This window comes from Seriola dumerili, unplaced genomic scaffold, assembly GCF_002260705.1.
Source record: "Seriola dumerili isolate Sdu_G_001 unplaced genomic scaffold, Sdu_1.0 BDQW01001449.1, whole genome shotgun sequence".
NCBI lineage: Eukaryota > Metazoa > Chordata > Actinopteri > Carangiformes > Carangidae > Seriola > Seriola dumerili.
Genome location: NW_019175704.1, coordinates 1,591,089 through 1,602,859, shown reverse-complemented (window position 1 = coordinate 1,602,859; position 11,771 = coordinate 1,591,089). Strand labels below are relative to the sequence as shown.

Here is an 11,771-nt window from a genome sequence, read left to right as displayed (position 1 = left end):
GCTCAACACTCGAGAGGACACAAAACACAGACTGGACTACCAGGCCAGAGAAAGGGCCATTCAGGGGGAATCAGGACCTGTGGTCTGGCGAAGGGTGGCTGGGCAGAGGTGGGTATTTTCCCACACTCACCATTTTGGCAGCTTGCACAAGGCACCAGGCTCTAGATGTTTTTTTTTTTGTTTTTTTTGGAATATCTTCAAGTCATCAACAAGCAGAGGAAGTAGACCCCCCAAACCGTCACCCCTCTCTATCCCCAGCTTATACTCATTCCAAGTCCAAAAAAAAAAAGGCTCAAAGTTTTCCCTCCATTCAGTCTTCAGGCATAATGCTATGTTTTCTTTACTCAGCCAAATTCAAATAAATTGGTGTACTGGGAAAGAAGATGTGATGTGTAGCCAGTGTTGACTGTTGCCACTATTAACTGCTGACAGGACCTGTTATTTACGAGTTTGTTTATTTAGGAGTTTGACATTCTTTTGTACCACTGTGGATAAAGGACTCATTTTAATAGTCATTATTAACATGAATTTCAGCCTCCTGCAGTTACTCATGTATAAAACATAGAGCTTTCATTCTTTCATCATCTCTTCTTGTGAAATTTTATATTTTCTTATTATGACACCTTTTGATTGTTGCAAAGTTTAACCAATTTCAAATGTAAAAAAGGAAATTCCAAAGACATTTCTTTTACAAAAACACATTTTGCAACATTATAAAAAAGAAAATTCCAGACAAAAACTTATTAGTGAACAATAACACAGAGAACCATTAACAGATTTGTGATGTTTTAATGTGTAAAATGTAGCCACATTTACAAAAAGCTGTACTGACAGAAGTCCACTAAAAAATAATTTTCCTCCTCAAATATTTTTCTCAGTGAATCAACCACCAGCAGCAGATACAACACAGGCTATTCCATTCACTGTTAAATGACTGAGAGCTGATCTTTAGTTACTTCAAGCGCTAATTTTGCTTATCTGTATCTGTATCTGATCCATACTCCAGTAGCCATTTACTCTCATCTTACATGCAGACATCTGTGGCTGAAATTTACTGCAAACAGCCCTTAAGTGTTGTGTAATCTAGCTTGAATATCATAAACAACACCTAATTTTGTTTCAGAGCAGGCCATGATTGGCGAGCTGCATCTCTGCAATGCAACACAGATATAAAAAATGACACAAAAGCAAACTTTTTTTTTTTTAAACAGTAGTTGACACTTGGACAGCGTTTGCAATGTTTGTCAGATGTTTCATCTGCAAATGTTGTGCATGTAGGCGTTTGAGGTTCATCCCGCACCTACAGGCACCGTTCCCTGTATCCTTATCAGATGTACCAGTTATAAAGGTCAATTCAACCAACATCACCAGCGGCTACCAGGAGGAAGCAATATTCAGTATATCTTCATTAACTTAAGACAATATTCAGTTTCAGGTCATTGCTTTCTTCTCCAGACCAGCTGGACTACCTGAACCTGCTGCTAGTAGTCTGATGCTTAGCCTCAGTATACACTTCGTCCTATTGCCCTATTGCAACTGAAGAAGTCTTTAGGTGTCAGGGTCTGAGTCAGTGCATCTACTTTCTGAAGCGCTTGAACAGTGGATGAACGCTCTTGGCCAACGCAGAGGCTCTGCTGCTTCGGCTTTGATATTCCATGTAGACAGTGTCATCTGCACCTGACATGGAGCTCATGGTGCCTGCTCGCCTTGAGAACTGATGAAGAAGCAGGTAGGGATAAAAAATAAAATAAAAAATAAAAAAGCTGAGAATATTGTAATATACAAGAGCACAGATGCAAGCATGCAAAAGGCAATTACACATACGTGTTCTAAGTTTGGCAATAGTCCTCACCTGTGGTCGTGTGCCCACCTCCCCTGCCACCACTTCCTCCTCAGCATCCAGGTCTGAAGCAGCAAGGACCTTCTGAAGCAGCTGCTGTTGATCATCTCTGCTGGAGAACATTAAGTCCTCTTCCTCCATACCTGCCAACTTTGTGATGACCTGAGAAAGAAGAGGAACATGCCAACTTAAAAACAGTATTTGTAAACGGAACAAGAATGAAATGTCACTTAAATGAAGACCAAGGATCAAGCAGACAGTTGTGCATTCATAAACATTATAAAATATCTCCTGAAGAATTTGTCACAAAACATTTAAGAAAAACTAGTTTTTTATTTTCATTTTTTTATGTTTGCAATTATGCAATTAATGCATTTTTGAATGTTGCTAAAACTTTTTTTAAATTACTTCCTATTTCACTTTGTCATTCCATGTGAACTCCTAATAAAATTGCGTAGATCTTTATCTACAGAAGAACAGGTGGAGGCTTCTTCTGATGTAAAATATCTCTGTGAGTGAAAGATGCTCTTTCTGAAACCAGTGTCTTTTCTGGTTCACTCTTAGTTTTGTCCCTCCTATTGGCTGTTGCCAGAATCACTCTCAGATTTCACTGTTTGTGAATATTGGATCACTTCACCCTATAATCCCAGCCAGACTTGATCTGATGAAACCAAACACTTCTGAATACATAATATCAGGTTCTGGTTAGCCCGGGGGAAGTCTATTGACAACAGCAAAAGTAAAAAGAAAAATCCTATTTCTTTATTAAAATAAACTAAGCTTTTTTAAAATTGATACGATAATTAAATCAGTTTGCCCAAACCTAAGTGAAATGAACTTTTAGCGCATTTAGGTTGTAAGTCTAAATGTTACTTGTAAGAGAAACCACCTTAAAGCTGTATCCTTGGTCCACCAGGAACCTCTGCCTCTTGGTGGAGTAAGCCATCTCCTGTGTGTCCTGGGACACCAGTGAATAGAAGTACGCATTGTACTCCTCTGCTACCATTCCTAAACGGGCAAACAGGTGGAGTGAGAATAACTGTATTTGTCCATGGATGGAGAGAGATTAATGTCAGCATTTGTCATGTATGAGCAAACAATCCCAATTTTTTTTTTGTTTTGTTTGGACCTTTCTTGGCTCGTAAGACTCTCCCAAGCCTCTGGGCCTCCTGTCTGCGTGATCCACCGTGGGAAGAGATCTGGATCAAAACATTGGCTTCTGGCAAGTCAAACGAGGTGTCTCCAACCTGTTTGGTAGCAGAGGTGTAGTACAAATTCACAGTCATGAAATAACAACACTGTATTACTGTGCAGGACAGCATGCATTTACATGCTTCTGATTTTCTCTTACACCAAGAATCTTTGACAATGTGCAAATAGGGGTTAATCTTTCATCTCACTCTTATCAAGCAATAAAATGTCAATCAGACTACTGAACTAATAAATAAGTAGCACACAGTCTGTGCAGATTACTAAAAGGATAAAAAAAAAAAAACATTAAAAAATTGCATGTGCCATAACATGAATATTGATTGAATCTGATTTTTATCCAGTTATAACCATGCATGTAAACACATTGACAGACAGAAAGAGCCCTTCTACAGAGAGGAGGCAAATGTTAGTTGTCTACAAATACTGGTGTCCCTCTTACTGCCCACCAGGGGGCACATGGTGGCTCAAGGAGCCCAGTCCACTTTACATTTGGGTAAATCCTCCACAGATTGACTGGTTTACCTTGGAGATGAAAATGGTGTTGATCTTGGGGTTGTGTTTGAAGTTCTGTAAAATCTGCATACGTTCTCCCTGAGAGGTTGGACCATAGATGTAAGGCCTAAAGCCGACAAAGAGAGGACAATTGAAAACATTAAGAAATCTAATGTAGAAAGACAATTTACAGAAACAATTCAGTTGTTCCCACTGTAGCTAACCTACTTGTTGAGGCGAATGGCGTATTCCTTCAAGGCAAACACGTTGTCAGCAAAGACAATGATCTTGTCATTGCGCCGCTCATGAAAGCGAATGAGAAACTGGCAAGCACGGAACTTATTGGGGTTCATAGTATAGAGAAGGATGCGCTTCTTCGTCTTAATGGCCACATATTCTCTGTAAAACTCGGGAGACATCGGGCACCACACCTGGAGCACAGGCAGTACATGGTTCAGACAGTGCACATTAATCACCTTCGACATTTAACACCCTCAAAATAAATAAGCCAGGGTTTGCATCAAAACTGATGTTTATGTCCCTTATTTTCTAGTAGAATACTACAAGACTCACCTCTGCGCACTGGACTTTGGCAATGTAGCCATTGTTCTGCAGTTCCATCCAGTTGGCCTCGAACAGCTTAGGCCCAATTAGGAAGTTGAGGTCCACAATCTTGTCATCTTCCCTGACCAGTGTGGCAGTGAGCCCCAGTTTGCAGTGAGCCTGGACAATGGTTAGAACACGACGAAACATCTTGGCTACGGGGAAAACACAGAATCATTATGTGAGCGTGTTGATTGATCTGCCAGATATGTGTCTATATCCCATTGTATCATTACATCAAAAATATTCGTAGCATAACACTGGAGGGTAATGTTTCCTGGAAAACTAATATAGTGTAACAGCTCACCAGGGATAGTGTGCACCTCATCCAGGATAATGAGTCCCCACTCCTGGCTCCGCATCCACTCCATGACCCTCTCAGCCTCCCAGGAGCGCTTGGTGGTGTGACCCAGCATAGAATAGGTGCTGATGGCCACCGAGCAACCGATGGGTTTGTCCTTGGCGTCGGAGGTGAAGCGGCAGATCAGAGAGTCATCAATAGTGGACCACATTTTGAACTGGGCCTTCCATTGCTCCACTGACACAGAGGAGTTACCCAACACCAGGCAGCGTTTACGCACCGTGCACGCCGCTGTCACGCCCACCAGCGATTTGCCAGCTCCTAGAAAAGCAAAGGGGTAATAAAATAATTGAGACATACGAGCTTTCTACACATGACATTCATGCTACAAACACGTGGTTTCCTTTGTGTTTTGTCACTCGATGTTCTGTCTGCAGTAAACCAGCTGTCTCACCGCAGGGCAGCACGATGACCCCGGAACGAGCGCGTCCATTTCCAAACATCTTGCGCAGACTCTTTTCCTGGTAGGGCCGCAACACAGCAGTGGGCTTCAGGTCTATGTTGATGTCTGGGTTGACAGTATCATTGCGAAAGTCATACTCTGCTAGGAGGGGGTACTCCAGCTGAATACAGCGCTTCTGTAGTTCTTCAATCATCTCCTACACCAGATTAGAGAAGAATAGAGAATAAAAATATGACTGAATTTGTTAAGCAAGGTATTTAATTTGAAATAAAATAAGAACACACAAACTGTGGCTTTAAGACACTAGTTATGAAATATACTGTCCGCTGGTTTACCATGTGGTTTAGTTTAATTGCAAATCACGCACACTCATTTTACAGTTGACCATTTTATAAAGCAATAGGCAGCCAGGTTTATCTGTGCAATATAAAAACCAGCATGAGGAACCAGCATGAAATGCAACTGCCATTTTTTCAATATATTCTGACAATTTAAGCAATCACAAATAAGAAACAATATAAATCAATAATGACAATAACTGTTAGTTGAAGCCCAAGACAATAACGTTCAAAACTAAATGATGATTGATGATGATACTCCTGTAAAAAAAATCTCAATTAAAACAGAAAATCTGTTTAAAGTCTGATTTAAAAAATGTTCAGCAGTATTGTTAAGTATGTAGTAATGTACCTGGCGAATCTCAAAGGACACAGTCTGAGTCTCCTCCTCCTCCTCCTCTTCTTTATCCATTTGCTCATAGTAGCTGAAAATGTCCTCGGGGACCTGCTGGGTTGAGGTTTGTCCCTCGCTGGGCTGCTGTGAGGTGGAAGTGCCTCCCTTTTCCTGACCAGACTTGGAGATCTGTCAGACAGACACACAGAGGGACATATGTTGCATGAATGACCGGGACAGCATGGCCAGCAGGAAATTCAGAGTTATTTTGTCTCATTATTGCTATTCAATTAGATGGTAGTATAATTTTATAATTTCCCTTGTGCCATCAGTCTTGTTTTGTTAAAATACGTGCATAATCTTATATCTAAGAGTGACTACACGCAGGTTGAAAATCCTGGTTGTGCTGCTACCTAGCAGTAGCTGTATGATCTGTCCCCAGCATGTGAACTACAGCACATTACACTCGGATAATAAATCATTTTATATGTATGTGTGCGAGTAAAAAAAGACGCTGCATGATATACCGCTGACTTGCTGTGGATGACTTCAGTAATAAGCTCAGTGTCTGCTCCATCTGCAGTACGGAGACGACATTCACGGATCACGTTGTCCTGCAGAAGGCGCTGGATCACATCAGGGAAGGCACTCTCAACAAAATACCTAAGGGTAGACAGGCAGCACAGTTTAAAAAAGAGCACTGAAGTGATGATTAATGAAGCAAAGATAGAAGGAATGCTTGATGAAATTACTTTACCTATTGTGCTTGAGCACCAACTTGACTTTGCCATAGCTCACTGTGCAGAGCTGAGAGATAGAGAGGGATTAAATACAGTGATGAAACAACAAAACCTTGCACACAACATTAAAAATAATACATTTGGAAGACATTTCCAATAACCTTTCCCTGCCTCAGTGCTCAGTCTGACCTTAATGAACTGCACAATTCCATCAGGTACAGATGTCTTGCTGAGTTTCTGCAGGTACTCCACAATATCAGAGGTCTGCAGCCCCACACTGACAGCTGCATACAGGGAGTAAGCCGTCAGCTTGTACTCATGGATGTAGTTAGGCCTGCACACTGGTTCTGCAATGGCCACCAAGAAATCCTGGGCGTACTTATACACTGGTGAGAAGGCTTCCAGAAAAATGTGTCCATCTGGAGCCTGGAGGAGAGAAGAATGAAAGAAAATAAAAGAACATGACAAAATACAAGAAAACATCCTTTGGAATATTGTTTTAATTTTTAACTGTCTCAAGTGAGTCCAAACATGTCTTACCACCCAGAGGGGCCGTGAAGAATGATCATTCTTTAGCAACATCTGAACACGGTAGTCTTTGGCTCCATACTCATCCAGTTTTGTACTGGACTCATCCACTTGTTTCCCTGCAGCAGCAGGTATGGCCTCCTGAGACTCGCCTCCCACCACCTCTTCTTCATCTTCTTCCTCCTCATAGAAACGCTTTTTGGGCCTCTTTTCTGTAGCCGACCATAAGAGTTGGAAACCATTCTCAGTAATAAGATGGTAATTTATCAATATAAATTCTCTTGTTTTAGGATTTAAACAGCACGGATAAAATCAATGACTCTTTATAAATCAGTATATCCCTTTACTACAACTGCTCTGCTTAGTAACATTTTTTCCCTTTTGGTACTATGTATGGCATTTTAACATTACACAGGTTCATGTCCATCTGTGTTTATGTGTTAAAATGTGGCCAATAAGTCTTTGAAGTATCATTTTGCCATTTTAGGTGGTGTTTATCTCATCAGTTACACCCGTATCTGTGAGTTTCAGTAAAACTTTTCCTCCAGGCACTCGAATCTTCATCTTTCAAATGGCCACGAAGTTAACGTTAGCTAATGGCTAGCTTGGTAGGTTAAAAACGCAACATTAACAACTCACCACGGTCTCCTTTATCCCTTTTACCCATCTTACAGACTTGTAAATAAGCAAATTCTTTCAAAACATGTCAGATTTATCTTCATAACCATCCATCTGTCCTCCAGAAATTCAACAAAGCTGGACTGAGGTGCGTGATGCTCTAGTTACGAGAAACCAGTACTATCGTTAAACACGTTAAAGTATAACAGAAAATAACTTCCGGTAACCTTCATAATAAAAGAGAATTGAGGAAAATTAATTTGAGAAGTACTTTGAAAAACATACTTAAGTTTACTTGAGTAAAAGAACGTATACAAATCTGTAAAAATACTCCATTAGAAGTAAAATTCGTGTGTTTTTAATTTGATTATTTTTTGAATTTATCAATGATTATTTGATTTATAAAAAAAATCTGAAAATAATGAGAAATACAATCACAGTTACTTCAAGTAATCCAAAGTGACACCTCCACAATCCCTGTTTTGTCCTACCAATAGTCCAAAACTCAAAATTATTAAAAAATAATTAAGACTATTAAAAGGAATAGCAGCCATGCTTCTCACATTTGAGAAGCTGAAGTTGAACATTTTTACATGAAAAATAACTTAAACAAGTATCAGAGTAGTTACCAATTAATTTAATGAAATGAAAGGAAACAGAGGGTTTAGTTGCCAACCAAAATCTGAATGAAATATGTTCATTAAAAAAAAGAAGAAAAAAATTAAAATAAGAAAATAACACGACCTGTCTTTTTAAAAATGCATGGTGATCAAGTCTGGTAGTACAAGGTATAATGTATCAGATAAAACATGTAATTTATTCTGTTTTTTATTCTTGCAGCACAATTGCTGAGTTTCTGTTTTAGTGCGACCAACCTCAGGTAACTTGACAGACGATACTGGAGCGTCAGTGTTTACTTCCTGTGTGAAAGGTGAAATTCCCCCTGCGAAGTTCCCTCGTACACTGTATTCCTTTGGCGAATTGGGCAGCTTTCTAACTTTATTTGAAATTACTGAAACTACGTGACTGAGGAAAGACTTCATCAGTGTCAAATATGTCGTCTGATAAACCAGTCGGACCTGCCTTGCCCCCGATGTTCAGAAAAGAGAGCGACGAAGACTCTGACAATGAAGAAGGATGTAAGTATGAAACCTAATATATTTTGCCAGAGACCCTCAGACATTCGTACATTAAATTCAACGTTGTATTAATCACCAACAGTTTTAGTTGTTTATTATTTTTCTTCCTGAACTCTGTAGTCGCTGGCCCGGCTCTGCCTCCGGGCTATAAACGGGGAGAACCGTCGAGCTCCTCAGATGAGAGTGAGCAGGAGGTGTCGGTCAAAAGAGCGAAGACAAAACACACACCTGGAGACAGACCTGCAGAGTAGGTTCACTAGTGAATTATAAATGACCACTTTCTGATAAGGCAATTTTTTAAAGACTTTACAAGTTGTAATCGATCTGTTGATGTTTAATATATAATTAACTAATGCTTTATAGATCTGTTATAAACCATTAATAATAACAACTTTTGGGTTGCCAGGTTGTGAAAAATCGCCCGACTGTTTGCTTGTCGTCTAAGTTATTTCCTCAAAAGTGAGAATTTGTTTCTTTTCTTTGTCATATATGATGGTAAAATTAATATCTTTTTTGCACTGCATGAAGACATAACCTTCGACTCAGAAATTGCATGGATCTGCATCTGGCATTATTCAGAGAAAATAACTGGCAGTTTAAACGTCAAAAAAAAAACTAATTGTTAGTTGCAGCCCTGACCAAGATCCTTTATGTGATAATTTCATATTAACATTTATAACTGCAAACCTGATCACTTATTACAAAGTATGAAACTCTAAATACTTATTAATGGTTTTCCAACATTTAAAAATGCATTATTACTGTATAGAGACACACCATGTTATTACCAAATCATTTTATAGAAACAGGACACACATCAGTGCATGAGTGTCTTTATTCGAAGAACAGACATTTAAATTTAAAAACATTTACTATATTGTTCTATCTTCATTTGTACTATTTTAGATTTGCATATCAGCAGCTAGTCAAACGCTGTAAGTTAGTAAATGGTCAAAAAAAGTCTGCAGTTGTAAATTTTAATAAGCAGTTTATAATTGGGTTTTGGTCCTGCAGTCCTTTTCAAGAAGATAAGTGGTCTCCATAAGGAATTAAAGAGCAACCATGAATGTGTCATGCTGAAGGAGGATTTTCCACCACATCTTTGTCTTATTTATGACATATAACTGATCTATAAAGCATTGGTAAATTATTTACTAGCCATTGATAATGCCATTAATAATGCCATTAATTACAACTTAAAACCACTTTATAAATGATGTCTTCTCAGAAAATGCTAATGAATTAGTAACATATGTCTTTTGAACAGGGTGGAGAAATCAAGGAAACAAGAAGAAGAAGATGATGGTTTCTTTGGACCAGCTCTCCCACCAGGATTTAAGAAACAACAGAGCTCACCAGAAAGGTGAGCAATTACGTTTTATAGTTTATTCCAGTGAAGTAGAAGAAGTGAATATAATTAGTTGAGGATAACAGTGTGGATAAACAGTTAATTATGGAAGCTGTAACTTCATTGTGTTCCCGCAGGCCACCTGTGCTGGGACCAGCTTTACCTCCTGGGTTTCGCAGAGCAGCATACGATAATGATGATAATAATGATGGTGAAGATGGAGAGGGTTTCCCAGGGCCTGCCCTACCTCCAGGCTACCAGCCTGAGCCCTCCAGCAGTGAAGGAGAGGATGAGGATACAATTGGACCCATGCCAGCCAAGGGGCCTATAAAAGACTCTGTGGCTCAGGACTTTGAGCGCAGAGCACGAAAGATGAAAGAGAAGCTGACAGGAGATGTGAGTCCTCATTTGTTTCCCCCAGTTGTATCTGCATAGTCTGCACTGTACAAACTCTTCAGGTAAACATATATGGATTCACCTCTCAACACAAAAGCATAAAATGAGCATAAAAGCACAGTAGCAATATTTACGTGACATATTTGGGGCTAGTTCTCCTCTTCCTACTCCTGTTCTTTTTTTTTTGCCTTTTAAAGTTTTCTTCCTTTGCTGTCTGAATTCGATCCTGTGTGTGTTAATGTGTAAACAGAACACTCCTGAGGAGCTGACCAGAGAAACATGGATGACAGAGCTCCCACCAGAACTGCAGCACATTGGCTTAGGGGCTCGAACTTTCAAGAAGAGATCGGGTCCAGAGAACAAAGACCGCTCCATTTGGACAGACACACCAGCAGACAGGGAGCGCAAGGCCAGGGTAGTTAATGAAAAACAACTTATCTTTATTCTTATTCTTATTCATCTTCTAGCCTATATATTACATCCCTGTATTTCATGGATCTATTCTTGACTAATAGGAACGCCTTGAGGGGAAGAAGAGGGGTGAGTCAGAGAAAGACAGTGTCCCTCATGTCTCCCACAAGGACTTGGAAATGGCAGAGAAAGTGTCTAAGTATAATGTAAGTGATATTACTTCATCATTCTTTTTTTCCTGAATGTCCCCAGATACAGTTAATGTCAGATGTAATGCACATTTTAAAAGTTCACATTAAACTCAAATTTCTCTACCCACTCCCTGTTATCAGGAGTCTAAACGTGGGGAGTCTCTGATTAGTTTACACACAAAGAAGATGAAGGAGAAAGCAAAGGAAAAGGCTGACAAACCAGTGGAGAGGAGACCGTTTGATCGGGATGAAGATCTGCAGGTGAATCGCTTTGATGAAGCACAGAAGCAGCGGCTACTGAAGAAATCTCAGGAACTCAACACACGGTTCTCCCACAGCAAGGACAAAATGTTCCTCTAACAAACTGTTAAAAGATAATGTGTCCAAATGTGCAGACTTCCAGCTACAGTTCAGCTAGTGAAATTTTCATAAAGCATTTTCACAACATGGACTGTTTCTACAGATACTGATGTGTTACACAAATGGAGAATTTAATTTTGTGAAGAAAAAAAAAACTAAATTGCTACAACAAATATTTCAAGCTGTTATAAAGCAGAAGCCAATGGCGCTAGCATTTTTCTAGGAGTGAGTATATTATGTATGACAATATAACAATCCTTTTCTTAAACCTTTATTTGATTTTTATGTAAAACCTTTTGTACAGATTGCTGTAAAATGCATTGTTATGCTGCATACACCCCTTGTAGCTTTGCAGTCTTTCCGGTGTCCAGAAAACTGCTCTTCCTAATTATTTTATCTCAAGATGATTAAACTTTGTTTTTTTTAAACCCATGTGTTATTTTTTTCCGAGTATCTA

At 39.4% G+C, this 11,771-nt stretch overlaps 2 protein-coding genes across 2 annotated transcripts; one reads left to right on the top strand and one right to left on the bottom strand.

Moving 5' to 3' along the window:
* Positions 1-773: 773 nt before the first annotated feature.
* ercc3 (ERCC excision repair 3, TFIIH core complex helicase subunit) lies at positions 774-7,649 on the bottom strand. The gene is made up of 15 exons (XM_022768326.1): positions 7,491-7,649; positions 6,864-7,063; positions 6,513-6,749; positions 6,341-6,390; positions 6,111-6,246; positions 5,602-5,772; positions 4,903-5,107; positions 4,455-4,769; positions 4,118-4,302; positions 3,773-3,975; positions 3,575-3,671; positions 2,970-3,087; positions 2,730-2,848; positions 1,853-2,002; positions 774-1,714 (listed from the first exon to the last, which is right to left on the bottom strand). Exons 1-15 carry the CDS (start codon positions 7,516-7,518, stop codon positions 1,577-1,579), a joined length of 2,352 nt encoding a protein of 783 aa, XP_022624047.1. The 5' UTR covers positions 7,519-7,649; the 3' UTR covers positions 774-1,576.
* A 755-nt stretch (positions 7,650-8,404) lies between these two features.
* Positions 8,405-11,742, top strand: gpalpp1 (GPALPP motifs containing 1). The gene is made up of 7 exons (XM_022768311.1): positions 8,405-8,608; positions 8,729-8,855; positions 9,876-9,971; positions 10,094-10,352; positions 10,603-10,767; positions 10,868-10,969; positions 11,096-11,742. The coding sequence occupies exons 1-7, from the start codon at positions 8,524-8,526 to the stop codon at positions 11,312-11,314; spliced, it is 1,053 nt and encodes a 350-aa protein (XP_022624032.1). The 5' UTR covers positions 8,405-8,523; the 3' UTR covers positions 11,315-11,742.
* Positions 11,743-11,771: the final 29 nt, after the last annotated feature.

Coding starts and splice junctions, on each gene's coding strand:
- ercc3 (XM_022768326.1), bottom strand. CDS start 7,518: ATGGGTAAAAGGGATAAAGGAGACCGTG. Junction 5,773..6,110: donor TCATCCACAGCAAGTCAGCG/GTATATCATGCA, acceptor TCTGTCTGACAG/ATCTCCAAGTCTGGTCAGGA. Junction 3,088..3,574: donor ACACCATTTTCATCTCCAAG/GTAAACCAGTCA, acceptor GCTACCAAACAG/GTTGGAGACACCTCGTTTGA.
- gpalpp1 (XM_022768311.1), top strand. CDS start 8,524: ATGTCGTCTGATAAACCAGTCGGACCTGCCTTGCCCCCGATGTTCAGA. Junction 8,609..8,728: donor CTCTGACAATGAAGAAGGAT/GTAAGTATGAAA, acceptor TGAACTCTGTAG/TCGCTGGCCCGGCTCTGCCT. Junction 9,972..10,093: donor CAACAGAGCTCACCAGAAAG/GTGAGCAATTAC, acceptor GTGTTCCCGCAG/GCCACCTGTGCTGGGACCAG.